Raw genomic sequence first — 18,553 nt, forward strand, 5'->3', positions numbered from 1 at the left:
TCTCTCGCGAGAGCATGCTTTTCCCACGTGAGCTCTCAGTTCCTCCATATTGGTCACGTTCCACTGCTCAGACGTTGCTTGCCACGTCATCGCCTGACAGATTGCTATAACATACGTGGTAAAATACCTTTCCAGGCGTTGTAAGATCTAGCAGGCATCAATGACGCCTGGGCAGAGGAATGCGCCCAATATCTGGCATGCTCATGTGAGAGAGGGGACAGTTGGCTCTGCTCTACCTATTGTCCCTTCCCGCTCACCCAGATGTTTTTGCCAGTTAAATATCTTGCCACAAGGGCAATAAGTAGACCAGAGAAAATTTGTGGGGTGTCACACCTTCCTTACCTCAGAGCTCTAAGGCAACAACAGGCCTCAGAGTGTCTGTACTGTTTCCCCTCGACATGCTTCGGCCAATTTGAGCCTCTACCGTTCCCTTCTCTGGTGTTGAGTGAAATTAAGGATTGGCTGGTTTAGATCACTCAAACTCAACTCTGGACCTCAAAGCCAGTTCCATTGCATTTTTTCAATGTTAGGGACTGTTTTAGACCTGGGACACCAGGTGGGACACCAGGTGTGCAATTAATTATCAGAACAGAAAACCAGCAGGCTCCAGCCCTTGTAGGGTAAGAGTTGAATACCCCTGGTTTAGATTGAAGGTATTGAGTCTGATAATCATGTTGTACAGGATAAACTGTGACTAAGATTATCACGAGAAATCAGCCAAAATCGTTTTCTCTACTGGTTTGGAACAAACACATCGTATCGAGCATCTCAGAGCAGGAGTACTGATTTAGGATCAGTTTTATACTTTCGATCACAATCACAAAAGTTTTACATGGACAGGGAAGACATGATTCTAGATCAGCACTGGCACTCCTGAGATGCTTTATAAATACCGACCGATTAGGGTGTAAAGTGCCACCACTAACTTACTACCTGTTGAACTAAACAGGAGATTGGTGCTTGATTGACCATTATAAAGAATCCACAGACGTTTTAAGGATATGGGGTCCAGAAAGTTAGCCTGGATAAACCAGACTGAACTCTGCACTCACCATTGTGTAACCAGGCTACCACGAGAGTGGCAGCCCATTCTGATTCTTTGCCCAAATATTGGCAAAAGATCTGACTGGTCAAAAGACCAATAATTGGGCTGCCTGTGTTGAAGCAGCCTAAGAGCTGTACCACTCTAAAGTACTTTTAAACGTTAGACAGATGTGAATCGACCACAAGAGGAAATTAAAAGTAGTGCCTGGTTGGACGCCTTCAGTTTGCGGAAATAAAAGAAATGCCTTGCCACTTTAGTCCTGTTTTCAGACCAATTTGTCCATGCCTGTTGAGCTTCTGTAATCACAGGCACGTGAAAGCATCTCACCTCAAATTCACACTCCAGATATCCATATTCAGAACACAGTGACTCACACATACACGCATTCCAGTTATCAAAATGACGTTGAAAAGAAATTTTTCTGACGTTGACATCAGGTTCATTTTCAGTTCCGAATGAAAGTTGAAAAGACATCCGAAATAAAACAAAAGGGATCTTGTTCAGCCAGCAGCTCACACGAGGCAAACACAAAACCCCAGAGAAATACGTTATACAGTTAACTGTCTGAAGCAATGGCGGATGACAAATCACATATGATAAATGCTATGTTTTGATTGGCTAATTGCCGGTAGGAATTCAGCCATGTTTACATGCTGGTCATGCCATTGTACATAGCAGGGCGGTGGCGCTCACATTGGGCTCAGTCTACATTGAATCATAAGATCTCCATATTGTGTAATGACAACTCATCTGTGTCAACATTTTGTAATGAAACCAATGTGTTTATCTGGGTGGTGAGAGGAAGAAAGGCTCCATTGTCAAAGTATACGAATAGAGCTGCAGGCTCTGTTGCTCGGTCCACTTTTACAGCAGTGGGGAATACAAGTAATACTAGCATCTGGACTATTATTCCACACACTCCGGTCAGCAGTGATGACTATCAATAGTAAATCCTGTTCCAGTGTTTGTGCATCCCAATTGTCACCCTATTCCCTATATAGTGTACAACTTTTGACCAGGGCTCTGGTCAAAAGTAGTGCAATTATGTAGGTAATAGCTGACATTTGGGAGACATACTTGGCCTTCACTGGAGCCCTCTGGGCCACAAATCAAATAGTACGGCCGTTCATGACTTCTCTGTACAGCTGGAGCAAAGCTGGTGTCCATTTGTCTTGTCACGTGATGGAGTTGACACGTATGTGTGTGTGGAGTGGGGTTTCTAGTTTCGTGTGTCAGTGGGTTGGTCTGAAAGGTGAAGAATATATCAAAAGCAGACCAGGGGCCACACATCACGTGCAACCTCTGCACCATGGGGGGGTGGGGCTAACGACCTCGACCAGTCTTAAGCAGTTGAGGGCCCCTATGGGCCATGGTTAAAAGTAGTGAACTAAATAGGGAATAGGTGCCAATAAGGATGCAGCCTGTGTTGTTTCCCTTTGACCAACTGGCCTCTCTCAGTCAATACTGTGTTGCGTCTGCTCTGGATTGGCACCGAGAGGTGAGACTAATCAACCGCTTGACTTCCACCTACTTTCCCCTGCAGTCAGATTCTTGTGACCCGGTCAAAGGTCAAATGAAGAGTGGCGTGGTCTGGCTGGGTTGTCCTTTAGTTTATAGCTTTTGGTCCTGTCCAGAAACAACCCCTAGCATAGACCAGGGGGATTCCCAGACTCTCTTGCTTCGTGACCCACCAATTGATGTGTCTGAGTCGCGACCCAACATAACGGTTGAGTGGTGAAAAAACATGGTCAGACCAAAGAATAAGTTAATCATTTATTAATAATACATGTTTTGAAGAAGAGGGTAACTGAATGTAGATTAAAGTATGGGGTCTTAAGGAATTGACTGTATAATAACACAAATATTTGTAACAATGCACAAAAAAAGTAATCCTGTGACCCATCCGGACCCCTGCTGCAACCCAAAAGTCGGTCCCGACCCACAGTTTGGGAACCACTGTCCTGGACTATGATGGAAGGATTGGATGGGTGTAAGATGTGTGGCACATAACCTTTGATAGGCTAGATATAATTTAAGGTTAGACATGTGGCAGACAATGTGTGTGCAGTCCACGTTAATCGTCATCACATGCATGTTCTAGAATCTCAAAAGCAGCAGCGATAGTACTATTTGTACATTGGGTGTGAGCCTTGCTTTTTCCACATCTATTATGTTAAGGTGGTTGTGTGAGGCCTAGGGCTCTGTTCAGCTCTAAAGCCCAATTTAAAGGCAATGTCCCCACGTTAGCGGACACCTCATTCACAGTAAACACGGCATATGTCAGCTCCATCGGAAATTACCTTTAAATTTATGTCACACAATCTGTAATGCTTCATTGATACAGATGTAATAGAGCCCCTATACTTTTCTAGAGTAGGTACAGTACAGTATGTGAAGTCTCACATCAGGTGTTTATTAGGAAAAATGTCAAATAACTCAGTTGCATACATCTGTGAAGAGTGATGACACTCTTGACTAGATTTTGGCCTGTTTCACCAGTTTGAGTTCTGTTAGCCAATAGAGGAAGGAATAAGGTGAACTACCATAGGCACAGCCCTAGGCCCAACATTAGGCCACTGTGCTTGTAAATGGAGCAGCACTGTCCTCTAGTGGACAAATAGGATGCTTCAAGTCCATTTATTGGGTGCTTAAATAGAGTAGGGTGAAGTTGTCCCTAGACACTGATCTTAGGTCAGTTTAGTATTCCCCCCACTAATGGTTAAGGGTAGGATTGGAGGAAGGGATAGCTGATCCTAGATCTGTACCTAGGGGAAACAGTCTGTTAGGAGTACATCAAGAGTTTTTAAAAGAGAACCGCTTCTTTTAGGCTTGGTTTTTGTATAAACACTTTGACAACTGTTGTAAAAAGGGCTCTATAAATACATTTCATTGATTGATTTATTCTACAAAAAAATATATAATTTGCTTTTCAAACAATTCAATGTATTTAAGCCATTTTATTGATGATAAGAAATGGATGAATTTGACTATGAATGGGAAAATAACACCTTTTCATTTATTGCAATGGTCTTAGGATGATGAACGGCATAACATTGGTGTGGGAATGACCGTTTGGGTTTGAAATAAACCTGGTCATACCAACATGACATACCTATATTCGATACAGTACATTAATGAGCAGAATATCAATGACTGTCCAAAATAATAAAGAATGTGCACACTTAGTTGCCCAGATAAGTGTTGAGGTAATGAGTTCAAATACTATTCAGACAAATGGACAGAGAATACAATCATCCATACAGGGAATATGTGCAGAAGAGGTAAACATATGCTAGCCTATGTCCCGGATCTGTTTGTGCTATCTTGCCAATCACTATGGTCATTGACATGGCAAGATGTAGCAACAGATCTGGATCCAGGCTAATTAATTATACAAGACTTGACACATTTGTTTCCAAAATGGCACCCTACTCCCTATATAGCACACTACTTTTGATCAGGGCCCATAGGATTCTGGTCAAAAGAAGTGCACTATATAGGGGATAGGGTGCCATTTGGGACAAAAGAGACATAAGAACATAAAATCTTGGCACAAAGCTGGTCTTAGGAAAATGCAGTCAAATGCCTGACACAGTAGAATAGTTTGTTTTACAGACAAAAACGGATTGGCCATATCCCAAACAACCTTACTTAATGGATCAGAACTGGGCTTTGAAAGAGCAAAAATTAAGATACACAATTTTTGTGTGTGTATCAATAGGAAACAATAGCCAGGGTTCTAGAAAATAACAAATAATGAAAGCATCATGTACCATCTTATTACAATAAACAAATAAAATAAAATGGCGACAAGGAATCTTAATCATGGGAATCATTAAATTATTTGATATTCGGAATGACTAAGTTGCCAAATCAAGTCATAAAAACATTAAAAAGGGATAGTTCACCAAATTACAAATTGTTACATTGGTTTCCTTACCTTATAAGCAGTCTGTGGCAGTGGCCTGGTACAACAAAACCAAAGCATGGACTTACCTTGTCAATAGACTGCTTGTAGGGTAAGGGAAACTATGTAATTTGGGGTAATTCTCTCTTTAACCACAGACACATTGAATCTTAGCTATGGATAAGATCCTGGTAGTAGAACATACAGCAGGGATCATCAACTACAATCAGCCGCGGGCCGATTTTATTCTTGAGCGGATGGCCAGGGAGATAGAAGATAATTACAAATCATTTGTAGGCTAAACATTTACAAATCATTTGTAGGCTAAACATTTACCTTACGGTAAACAGATACAGTACCAGTCAAAAGTTCCGGATTGACTGACCTTCATGTCTTAAAGTAATGATGGACTGTCGTATCGCTTTGCATTTTTGAGCTGTTCTTGCCATAATATGGACTTGGTCTTTTACCAAATAGGCAAATATACCAATCCTACCATGTCACAACACAACTGATTGGCTCAAACGCATTAAGAAGGATAGAAATTTCACAAATTAACTTTTAAGGTGGCACACCAGTTAATTGAAATGCATTCCAGGTGACTACCTCAAGAAGCTGGTTGAGAAAATGCCAAGAGTGTGAAAAGCTATCAAGGCAAAGGGTGGCTACTTTGTAAAATCTTAAATATATTTTGATTTGTTTAACACTTTTTTAGTTACTACATGATTCCATATGTGTTATTTCATAGTTTTGATGTCTTCACTATTATTCTACAATGTAGAAAATAGTAAAAATAAAGAAAGACCTTTGAATTGGTACGTGTCAAAACTTTTGACTGGTACTGTATATTTGACTAAAAATCATTTCAAACCTTGCTTAAATGGCCACTGGACTATTACATTGACCCCTCCCTCCATTTGTTTTGTACATATTTTCTTAACTCTTCTTGAACTGCACTGTTGGTTAAGGGCTTGTAAGTAAGCATTTCACGGTAAGGTCTACACTTGTTGTATTGGGCACATTTGACAAATAAAGTTGGATTTGAAGACTTTGGAACAGATTTCCTAAATGAAAATCAATTGGAGCTGATTTGCTGTTGTTTTTACAGTACTTTATGTCCAACCAAGTTCTGTTGTTGTTGCTCGGTAATAAAATAAAATGCAAATAAAATCACAGCCCGGGGCCGCCAGTTGGGGAACCCAAACATACAGTATGTTTTTGTCAGAATGACTCCTCTTCAACTCTTAATCTCATTCTCTTATTTGATTCAGTTTTCAGGACGTGTTCTAAAACAATTTCAGCAGGACTTCTGTCACACAATACATTTGGATAAGAAGCGTTAAAGCAAACCAACACAAAACACAGAGTACACAAACATAGTTACACTCGCCATGACCTGCTAACAATCATGAGCATAAGGTCATGTTGGTGTAAAATTAACCTCAACAGGACTTGAAATGCAGTTGAACCAGGTTGGCCATGGTTCAACCAGAAACTTCTACAGCCAATGACAGATATAGGCGATAAAATAGGGTCCGGTCCGCATTGTGTGACGTTCAAAACTCTCCATTGCCATTGGCTACTGGTCATGAAGTGATCCACCTTCTTGCCCCTAATTGGCCACCATTCAGTTGAAACAAATCAACCAATTATCACGACTATGTAAGAGAGAAACCAACCCCGTCGCTCACACGACAGAGGAAGCCATGGAAACGGCATGACAATGTTGACTGACGTGTGATTTTCGTTAATCTTACAGAACCACGTGGACCTCTAAAAGCGCTCTAGAAAACAAAGTGCATCGTAATATGTCAAATACTGAGAAAGCGTTTTAAACATTAAAAAACAGCACTAATATTAAATATCAGTATCATCTTATTTTTTCCCCCCACTAGTGCAACAGACGTATTAAAAATAAAACACAGCGGAAACTTTTGCAAGCAATCTTAAAATCTTTTGAAATATTAATTTAGAACTACAGCCACTACAGCAGAATATGTCAAAGGCAACGTGATGATTGATGCATGAACACAAACATGCCAACATTATAGACCTCTCTTTTTATAGAAATAAATAGCTCAAATAATCTTGATCCTCTTTCTTTCTTAAATAATGTCCATCTCTATAGCACATTTCTGATGAACATTGAATATAAAGCATCTATATAGCACACAACTGCAAACTTCAACACTACCGCTTATACATAGTATACAGTGGCAAGAGAAAGTATGTGAACCCTTTGGAATTACCTGGATTTCTGCATAAATTGGTTATCAAGTTTGATCTGATCTTCATCTAAGTCACAAACGTAGTGTGCTTAAATTAATAACACAAAAATGATTGTATTTCTCTTGTCTATATTGAATACATAATTTAAACATTCACAGTGTAGGTTGGGAAAAGTATGTGAACCCCTAGACTAACGACTTCTCCAAAAGCTAATTGGAGTCAGGAGTCAGCTAACCTGGAGTCCAATCAATGAGACGAGATTGACGACAATTTTTAGAGTTGCCTTGCCCTATAACAAAAAAAACCTCACAAAATGTGAGTTTGCTATTCACAAGAAGCATTGCCTGATGTGAACCATGCCTCGAACAAAACAGATCTCAGAAGACCTAAGATAAAGAATTGTTGACGTGCATAAAGCTGGAAAGGGTTACAAAAGTATCTCTAAAAGCCTCGACGTTCATCAGTCCACAGTAAGACAAATAGTCCAAAAATTTAGAAAGTTCAGCACTGTTGGACAGATGAAACTACAGTTGAGTTGTTTGGAAGGAACACACATCACTGTGGAGATAAAAAAGGCACAGCACACCAACATCAGAACCTCATTCCAACTGTAAAGTATGGTGGAGGGAGCATCATAGTTTGGGGCTGCTTTGCTGCCTCAGGGCCTGGACAGCTTGCTATCATAGACAGAAAAAATGAATTCCTTAGTTTATCAAGACATTTTGCAGGAGATTGTTAGGCTATCTATCCGCTAATTGAAGCTCAACAGAAGTTGGGTGGCGCAACGGGACAACGACCCAAAACACAGAAGTAAAACAACAGAATGGATTCAAGAAAATACGCCTTCTGGAGTGGCCCAATCAGAGTCCTGACCTCAACCCGACTGAGATGCTGTGGCATGACTTCAAGAAAGCAGTTCACTCCAGACATCCCAAGAATATCGCTGAACTGAAACAGTTTTGTAAAGAGGAATGGTCCAAAATTCCTCCCGACTGTTGTGCAGGTCTGATCCTCAACTACAGAACATGTTTGGTTGAGGTTATTGCTGCCAAAGGAGGCTCAACCAGTTAATACATCCAAGGGTTCACATACTTTTCCCACCCTACACTGTGAATGTTTACACGGTGTGTTCAATAAAGACATGAAAACGTATAATTGTTTGTGTGTTATTAGTTTAAGCAGACTGTGTTCGTCTATTGTTGTGACAGACGAAGATCAGATCAAATTTGATGACCAATTTATGCAGAAATCCAGGTATTTCCAAAGGGTTCACATACTTTGTCTTGCCACTGTAGTTGAATCTTTCCTTTCGACTTTGGAGGGGGAAAAAACGTACAGAATGGACACCTGTACTCTTAATATTTCTGATTTCGTCATTTCGATACTTATACGTCTGACCTTAATTTTTAGAACACCAAATGCAGTAATCTTTTTATATTATAAACAACATTATGTACAGTGTTTAATGCCTTTACAGAAGACAAGATTGTCAGGAACTGAAAACCCCCTAAAGTTGAATCCCAAATGGCACCCCACTCCCTATATAGTGCACTACTTTTGACCCGGAGACCTATGGGCCCTGGTCTAACGTACAGCAGTTCACTACACAGGGGGAAAAGGGTGCCATTTGGAGCACACCCGAAATAAACAAGTGCATTGTGTTTTCTCTATTGTGACAGTGACTTTAAAAACACCTTTCACTTGAAACCCCTTTTCAATCTCTGAGGGGCAAGGCAGTACAATATTCAGTATTGGAAGAGAACATGGAGAGGTGAGAAACCACAACTGTAGTGTGTGTGTGTGTGTTCATGTCAGGCTAGCACTACTAAAACAGACCAGCCCGTAACTTGGAACAGAACTCGGTGCTCAACTTTACTAAAAACATCTCTCTCTTTACTAAAAACAATTACGTGAAACCAGCACACGGGCTGCATCTCAATGGCCTAAAATGTCTTTCTCTCGTTTCCTTTCCTTGATCTACAAACACCTACAAAACAAAAGGATAAGTCAAAGCCTACCAGAGGATCAGCTTCCGACTGTTGTCTTCTGTCAGAAGGAGTCCACATTAGACTTGAGATGCCTCCCTGGGCTGGGTGCATGGTTTGAGGTCGATATGCATTGTTGCCTGAGCTCAGCTCGATGACTTGCTTGAATGCATTAACGGTACAGTATTGCGAGTGGATCCATACAGGCTAACTCTGTCCTCTTCTCCCATCATTGCACTGAGCGAAAATAACTGCTCAGGTGTAAGACAGCCTAACGATGAGCTTCCACCATTTTGTTTTCACTTGACAAGGCAATCAGTGCAGATGAAGAAACAGGAAGAGGATTTTTGAGGCAATTGAGATCAAGGCAGCATCCCAAATGTCACCCTATTCCCAATATAGTGCACTACCTTTGACCAGAGTAATTTGGGAGGCATCCAGAGACACTTCCTACTTCTCCACCAGCTGTGTGTCGTCGTCATCCTGCTCAGCATAGGGCTCCAGAGAGTCAGCTGATCTATGACATCGAACAAATTGCAACTGGCCATAAAGTTGGATAGAGGGCACACGTATGAAGCCATTGTGGCAAAAAGGCAAATATGTGCTCTCTATCCAACTCTACGCAATGGGCGGACAATAAAACGCCCTTCCGGTGTACTGGCTGTAAATACAACAGCGTATATATATCATAATAAACGGCTGTAACATATATACATGTATTATACATCATGTTTATAGCCAGTTAACATATAAATTGCATCATGTCAGTCAACGATCAGCAACTTTGTGCTCATGGAAGTTGTGGTTTGCGTGCACTGGATGTAGGCTATAGCCGTTTCTCAACTGGCACCCTATTCAGCGCACTACTTTTGACCAGAGCCTTATGAGCCCCGGTTAAACGTATTACACTACCAAGTGAATAGGGTGCATTGGGGATGTAGCTTATGCATGTAATTCACTGCAGCTTACAGAGCTAGTGGCTAGTTATTTGTATAGGGTGAACGCCTGCCTTTACAACGCTCCTATAGACTAGTGGCACACTGGAGAAACCATTTTACGAAAGGAAGATAGGACAGACACGGCTATGAATGGCATCGATTCTGAAATGAAGGCATAATGAATCAATTTTGCAACCCTGTTTAAAAACAAATAAAAAGCAGCTGCCTTATGGACCCAACCGGCCTATAGATACCGTAAGAGTTCCACAGACAAAAGTAATTGACAGCTGAAAAATCCACGGGTGTGCGAGAGATGGTGCTCGGCTGAGGATCATGCTGAGGATGGGCCTAGTGTTCAATACTGCACCGTTCCCATGGCGACCACACCACGGAGTGGCTGATAGGCCGATAAAGACCTTGGAATAAAAATGTTCTCAAGGTGACAAGATATCTTCTCGTTTTATGTTCGACCAAGTCTGCAGCTGGTATGTCATGTATTGCCCTCCCTTACACACACACACACACACACACACACACACACAGGGTCTATTTTAACTAACTGTTTAGCATCTTGATAAAAAAGCATCCCAGACACATTCTCTGCAATGCTCTCAGTGAATAAAAGGTCCTCCTGCTTACAGCTCTTTTCTCAGTTGAAATCAAAATGGCCACTGAGATCACAGCATCTACAAAGTCCAATAGTCCTGCTGAGTTTATGTTTCAAATCTGTTTGGCAGGTCAGCAACTCACAGGCAGGGTCCCTGTTTGCTTTCGCGGAGACTTACGGGCCCCTGGTCTTGTTACCTGTCTGATGATGTCTTTACCCCACCATAAAGTTGGATAGAGGACACAAAATGTACTACTTTAAAATGGAGATAGCCCTCAATGTTGCTGCCCATTTGGTCAAAAAAGCAGGCATTGAAAAGATAGGAGATGAGCTCTCTAGTACATATCTATGGTAAAGGAGGGTTTGGTCCCTTCATGAGAATCTCCACTGGGTTTACATGCTCCAGGGTAAGGTGTGGGCCTAACCTACCCAGGCCCTGCCCAGGCCCCGCCCAGGCCCCTTGTCTTGTCTATCCTCTGTTCTGTAATGCATTGTAATGGTCTATGTAGGATCTATCTGTCTGTGGTATATGTGTCTGTCTTTTAGTCAAGGCTAAGGGCCGAAAACACATTGGTTTTTATTTTTAACTAAAAAGCAGCATGTTTAACAACTTCCACTTTCTCCAACAGTTGCTGAATTTCCTCTTCAGTTATGTGTGTGTGTTGGCTGACTGGTACGTCAAGGGGTTTCAAATGACAGGGTCTGTTCTGTTGGTGTGGCTGGAAACAAAATGGCCGACCCTTCTTTGGTGGGGTCCTGAGTGGTGAAAGGGGTTAGCAGAGGATGTCCGCCTTCACGTGCAGAATTTTGGAGAAGCCCGGTCTCTTCTTCAAGCCCTGGAGGGTAAGGAGGGATGGATGGATTTATGCAGAGAAAAGTCAACATCACTTTAGTTTGTAGACCATTGTGCATACGCACGCACACACACACAGTAGAGGCCGTTGAACCATCAAAAGGGTGTGTGTAAATGAGCGTGCCTCAATCTATTTCTACCTGAGTGAGTGCATTTAAGCATTAGGGCCCGGTGACGACACCAGCATCGCGATACTCGTTAGTATCATGGCAAGAAAGCAAAGCGGCTTCAACTTCTTTAGGAAAATAGCCCTAATGTTGGAAACAAACATCAATACGTTGTCATCCCGAGTCACATTTATTTATTTCCCAAAACTATTAGCACACTACATTTTACATACAGCAGGTTTCAAAACGGACTAAAGAGTTCGGCCTGCTTTGCGTTTTCATTTTCGCCACGGGAAAAATATTGCGATACTGATATCATCACAGCCCTATTAAGAATGTGTGAACCTAAAATATGCTTCAGAGTGTGTCTCCGGGAGAAGCGTTACTTAGATACGGAAAAGTAAGCATATAACTAAGTTTGTAGCCCATTGCCGTGCACACATGTACACGCATAAGAAATGAATGACTGTGCTCGTTCCTTATAGCGGTTTTCACTGACTGTACAGTACACACATAACTCGCAGGTTTCTCCCCCTCGAGGGTTTATTCAGTTTGACTAAATGTTTGCTTTGCCTCTCCCCCGTCTGGCTACAGCCATGACAAATGAACAGTGCCGAAATTACACACACACACACTTTTAGCTCTCTGGAGTTCGTTACTTAACGGCTATGAGCAATCTAGCACAGCATCCGCCAGTGAGAAAGGGACACCTTCCACGCTGACTCACAGAAGAAGGGAAGGCTCACACGCCCACCCTATTCCCTATTTAGTGCACTACTTTGACCAGGGCCCATAGAGAAAAATGTAGATGAAGTCCGAGTGCGAATATCGAAGCGCTCTTCCTCTTAACCTCTGAGTGGCGCCCATCGTGGGCGTGCGACCGCCCTCAACGCCCCGCTTCCTCTCTTTAGAAAGCAGCTGGATTATTCCATTTCCTCAATTCCTCAGACGATCAGCTGAACTGGACTTCCTGGTTTGGAGTCACGTACAGTTCAGTATGGTTGAGTTGTAATAATAGACAACTCGCTCACCCACCTAACCATCGCTAAAGGATGCTACAGAGTTAGTCATATACATTACATGTATACTGTGGGCAGGAGAGAACCCAAAGATAGGAACTTATTTGGACAGGTATAGTTAGGAGTTGCCCTCAAAGAACCGATCCAGAGTAAGTTTTAATAGTATTGCCCCCCCCCCCTTATTAAGTGTATTACACCCCCTTTTAAAATGATCTAAGATGATTTAAATGCAATTATTTTTAAGAGCATTGGGATTCATTGGGATGTGGTCTCTGAAGTGGAAGTTAAAGCGCCGTTATAATTACCTGCAGCTTGTTCACCATCTCGTCAAAGAGCTTCCTAGCCTCAGGGCTGTTGGGGTCCTCGAAGTAGTCCTCTACACCGATCTGCACCACGATGGACTTCAGGTTACGACACACACCTGGAGGGGCGAGATTGTGTACAACCCTCACACGGAAGCAGCAGACTCGCCGCCCAATTCCAAATAGACCCCTCGACCCTACGCCCTAGCCACTTCTGTAGATCTGAAATGATTGACTGGATGAGAAAAGTGCAGACCTGGGTTCAAAAAAATGGTGCTTACGCAACACTCTGAGCCGTTGCCTGAGCAATGGAAAACAAAAAAATGGGCAGGGATTTCACTTTTGGGATTGTTCTATTGTTCTACTAGCACATTTTTATTTGAACCTGGGTCTGGTGTAGGATGTACTCACTGTCGAAGTACAGCAGTGTCTTAGGGGTGGAGGTGAGGACCAGCATCTCTAGAACCTCCAGACCCTCCCAGTAGTGTTCTATGTAGTGTACTATGCAGTGTAGTAGGGTGTACTCACTGTTGAAGTGAAGCAGGGCCTTAGGGGTGACCGGGGTGGAGGTGAGGACCAGCATCTCCAGGCCCTTCAGACCCTCCCTGTAGTGTTCTATGTAGTGTACTATGCAGTGTAGTAGGGTGTACTCACTGTTGAAGTGAAGCAGGGCCTTAGGGGTGACCGGGGTGGAGGTGAGGACCAGCATCTCCAGGCCCTTCAGACCCTCCCTGCACACCTCAGCTGCCACTTCCTGGTTGACCTCACTCACATGGTCCAGCTCCAACACCTGCAGACGCATGCAGTTCCTCGCTGCAGGGAGGAAAACAGGGAGGAGAGGAGGAGGTTGAGATCCCTTTAATACCAACAACGTCGCATTGACCGCACCAGAACAGCCCATAGGGCAGGAGAATATCATCCGTTTCTGTAGCGAGAGGCAGCTAGAAGCACAAGTACACCCCCTGGACAGGACGCTTGGTATGTGCTAATCCATCATTTTTCAAGTGCTAGGTAAGATATATAAAGAGCCTATCCAGAGTCTAAAGCAGCCATATACACCTGGCACCACATGTTGATATACTTCTGTTCATGGGTTGCAGTGTTAGCATTGCTTACATGAAAATAAAACTTAATAACAATGCTACCTAAATAAGTTTAAAAGAGAGACGGTCAATAGCGAAAGCGCACATAATCAGCCTACAAAACCAAAACAGTACGCTCATCGTGTTTCTATCGTTTGTATGATAATCTCAGATATAGATATATTTCAGATGATTCTATTGAACAGCTTGGGGATAGTGTTTCATCATGTTTCGTCCTAGATGGTAGGATGAGTGTGAACCGATCAGAATGGCTGATTTCCAAATGCCATCCTATTCCCTTAACAGTGCACTACCTTTCACTAGCGCACATGCAGTGCCTTCAGAAAGTATTCATACCCCTTGATTTATTCCACATTTTGTTGTGTTGCAGCCTGGATTCAAAATCGATTAAAACTGTAACGGCTTTCCTCCTCCTCTTCATCAGAAGAGGATGAGCAGGGATTGAACCAAAATGCAGCGGAGTTTATAGACATGATTTATTAACGAAAAACACGAACTCGACTAATACACTAACAAAACAAATAAACGGTGTAGACAGATCTGAACGACGGACTCACATAACACACGAGAACGCACGAACAGGGAAAAAAGCCTACACATAAATGACACTGAACAAACAAACCGAAACCAGTCCCGTGTGGCGTAACGACATACACAAACACAGGAGACAATCACCCACCACGAACACTGTGAAAACACCTACCTAAATATGACTCTTAATTAGAGGAACGCCAAACACCTGCCTCTAATTAAGAGCCATACCAGGCAACCCATAAACCAACATAGAAACAGAAAACATAGAATGCCCACCCAAACTCACGTCCTGACCAACTAACACATATAACAAACTAACAGAAATAGGTCAGGAACGTGACAAAAACAAATGTTCTCACCCATCATTAAACAACACCCCACAATGACAAAGTGAAAACATGTTTTTAGAAATGTTTGCAATTTTGTTGAAAATGAAATAAATCTAATTTACGTAAGTATTCACACCCCTGAGTCAATGGTTGTTAGAATCAACTTTGGCAGCGATTACAGTGTTTCTGAGTAAGTCTAAGAGCTCTGCACACATGGATTGTACAATATTTCCACTTTTTAAAATGTATTATACAAGCTCTGTCAAGTTTGTTGTTGATCATTGCTAGACAGCCATTTTCAAAGTCTTGCCATATATTTTCAAGCAAATTTAAGTCACAACTGTAACTAGGCCACTCAGGAACATTCAATGTCGTTTTGGTATGCTACTCCAGTGTATATTTGGCCTCGTGTTTTAAGTTATTGTCCTGCTGAACGGTGAATGTCTCCCAGTGTCTGTTGGAAAGCAGACTGAAGCAGGTTTTCCTCTAGGATTTTGCCTGTGCTTAGCTCTATTCCATTTTTTTTTATTTTTTTTTACTCCCTTGACGATGACAAGCATACCCATAACATGATGCAGCCACCACCATGCTTGAAAATATGAAGAGTGGTACTCAGTGATGTGTTGGATTTGCCTCAAACATAACGCTTTGTATTCAGGACATAAAGTTAATTTATTTGCAGCCGTTTCACTTTAGTGCCTTATTGCAAACAGGACACATGTTTTGGAATATTTTTTTATTCTGTACAGGCTTCCTTTTCACTATGTAAATTAGATAAATATTGTGTAGTAATTACAATGTTATTGATCCATCCTCACTTTTCTTCTATGACAGCCATTAAAAGTGTTTTAAAATCACCATTGGCCTCATGGTGAAATCCCTGAGTGGTTTCCTTCCTCTCTGGCAACTGAGTTAGGAAGGACGCCTGTATCTTTGTAGTGACTGAAACACCATCCAAAGTGTAATTAATAACTTCACCATGCTCAAAGGGATATTCAATAAAAAAAATGTATCTACCAATAGGGGCTCTTCTTTGCAAGGCATTGGAAAACCTCCCTGGTTCTGTGGTAGATTCTACACTATATATACACAAAAGTATGTTGACCACTTCAAATTAGTGGATTCGGCTATTTCAGCCCCACCCGTTTTTGACAGGTGTATAAAATCGAGCACACAACCATGCAATCTCCATAGACAAACATTAGGAGTAGAATGGCCCGTACTTAAGAGCTCAGTGACTTTCAAAGTGGCACAGTCATAGAATGCCACCTTTCAGTTTGGCAAAAGTGTATAAAAATCGTCTGTCCTCGGTTGCAACACTCACTACCCAGTTCCAAACTGTCTCTGGAAGCAACGTCAGCACAATAACTGTTTTTCGGGAGCTTCATGAAATGGGTTTCCATGGCCGAGCAGCCGCACATAAGAGTAAGATCACCATGCGCAATGCCAAACGTCACATGTCAGTCCAAAGGACTAATCTGGGTTTGGCAGATGCCAGGAGAACGTTACCTGCCCCAACGCATAATGCCAACTGTAAAGTTTGGTGGAGGAGGAATAATGGTCTGGGGCTGTTTTCCATGGTTCAGGCTAGGCCCCTTAGTTCCAGTGAAGGGGAATCTTAACACTACAGCATACAATGACATTCTGTGCTTCCAACTTTGAGACAACAGTTTGGGGAAGGCCCTTTCCTGTTTCAGCATGACAATGCCCCCGTGCAGAAAGCAAGGTCCATACAGAAATGGTTTGTAGAGATTGGTGTGGAGGAACTTGACTGGCCTGTAAAGAGTCCTGACCTGAACCCCATCGAACACCTTTGGGATGAATTCGAACACCCAAAATCAGTGCCCGACCTCACCATTGCTCGTGCCTGAATGGAAGCAAGTCCCCGCAGCAATGTTCCAACATCTAGCGGAAAGCCTTCTCAGGAGAGTGGAGGCTGTTTTAGCTACAAAGAGGGGACCAACTACATAGTAATACCCATGGTTTTGGAATGAGGTGTTTGATGAGCAGGTGTCCACATACTTTTGGTCATGTAGTGTATGTTTGAAATTCACTGCTCGACTTGAGGGACCTTACAGGTAACTAACTGTATGTGTGGGGTACAGAGATGAGGTAATCATTCAAAAATCATATTAAACACTACCATTGCACACAGAGTGAGTCCATGCAACTTATTGTGCCTTGTTAAGCAAATTTTGACTCCTGAACTTATTTAGGCTTTCCAATAAAAAAAAAAGAGAGGTTGCATACCTTTTCAGCTTTACATTTTTAATTAATTAGTAAACATTTCTGAAAACATAATTCCACTTTGACATTATGAGGTATTGTATGTAGGCCAATGACCCAAAATCGAAATTTATAAAATGTTCAATTCAGGCTGTAACACAACAAAATGTGGAAAAAAGTCCAGGAGTGTGAATACTTTTTGAAAGCACTGTAGGGCTCTGGCCAAGAGTAGTGCACTATATAGGAAATAGGGTGCCATTTGAGAGGCACTCAATGTCCTTTCCTATTGCCACCCCTCATCCTCACTCAGCCCATGTTTGTTAATTTTTTAAAACATTTATTTCACCTTTATTTAAGTTCTCATTTACAACTGCGACGTGGCCAAGATAAAGCAAAGCAGTGCGACACAAACAACAGAGTTACACATAAAGAAACGTACAGTCAATAACACAATATAAAAAATCTATGTATAGTGTGTGCAAATGTAGAAGAATAGGGAGGTAAGACAATAAATAGGCCAAATAATTACAATTTAGCATTAATACTGGAGTGATAGATGTGCAGATGATGATGTGCAAGTAGAGATACTGTGGTGCAAAAGAGCAAGAAAATAAATAACAATATGCGGATGTACTGATAGCCAGGCCACCAAAACAACTGTTTCTCATCTAGCCACAAAAGTAATTTCCTCCCTCTGTTCCTGCATGCTGTGAATCGTGAGTAGGAACGCAATAGCTGGGTTACATTTCCTTCTGACTGGGAGGGTATTTGCAGTCGCACGCATCCCGCTTCCCATATGTTTGGATGGGCCAGAAATAAATCAGAATATTTTGTTCCTAAGAAAAATACAAATCTAAATGTGACAAATAACCCCTTGAAGTACAAAGTTCTATCCATCAACAAACAGTCCCTCCAGGATTCCACAATCGCATAATTCAATGCAAAATCAACCAAGCAGCATATATTATGCGAGAGCTCGCAATTTTGACCAATCCCTGCACTTTTAGCACATAAATGAGTCCAATCAAAAGCGGGTTAGTAATTCTGACTAATTACTGCACTGTTACCGTGGAAAATGGCACAATCCAGCCACACGTCAACAAAGTTTCCCCGTGAGCCTGTCAGCGTATTCACGTGCGAAGATCATGGGTGATTGTTGATGGCCGACAGGCAGTACAATGAACAGAGATCAATCTCATTTGCCAACAAAAAGTAACAGCTAACGACCGTGCAAAACAATTTCCAAATGTTTTTGGACACTAGAGAAAGTCGACAATCAACAGTCACTTCAAATCAGCAAAGCATATGAGAATGTCAGAACAGTTCCCACAGCAGCTGCAGATCCCCATGACTGAAGTGGTAGCAGGGA

At 42.0% G+C, this 18,553-nt stretch overlaps 1 protein-coding gene across 2 annotated transcripts in view; it reads right to left on the bottom strand.

Annotated features, from left to right (window-relative positions):
• Window positions 1–3,987: 3,987 nt before the first annotated feature.
• LOC129855801 (F-box only protein 41-like) overlaps window positions 3,988–18,553 on the bottom strand; it is a 113,545-nt gene continuing 98,979 nt past the window's right edge. For both annotated transcript variants that reach the window (XM_055923823.1, XM_055923825.1), the window contains 3 exons: window positions 13,521–13,805; window positions 12,996–13,111; window positions 3,988–11,547 (listed from right to left, as the gene is read on the bottom strand). In XM_055923823.1, coding sequence (XP_055779798.1) covers window positions 11,485–11,547; window positions 12,996–13,111; window positions 13,521–13,805 — 464 coding nt within the window. In that variant the 3' untranslated portion in view covers window positions 3,988–11,484. The remainder of the gene's footprint in view (window positions 11,548–12,995; window positions 13,112–13,520; window positions 13,806–18,553) is intronic.

The sequence above is a fragment of the Salvelinus fontinalis genome, chromosome 5 (assembly GCF_029448725.1).
Source record: "Salvelinus fontinalis isolate EN_2023a chromosome 5, ASM2944872v1, whole genome shotgun sequence".
In the NCBI taxonomy this organism is placed as follows: Eukaryota; Metazoa; Chordata; class Actinopteri; order Salmoniformes; family Salmonidae; genus Salvelinus; species Salvelinus fontinalis.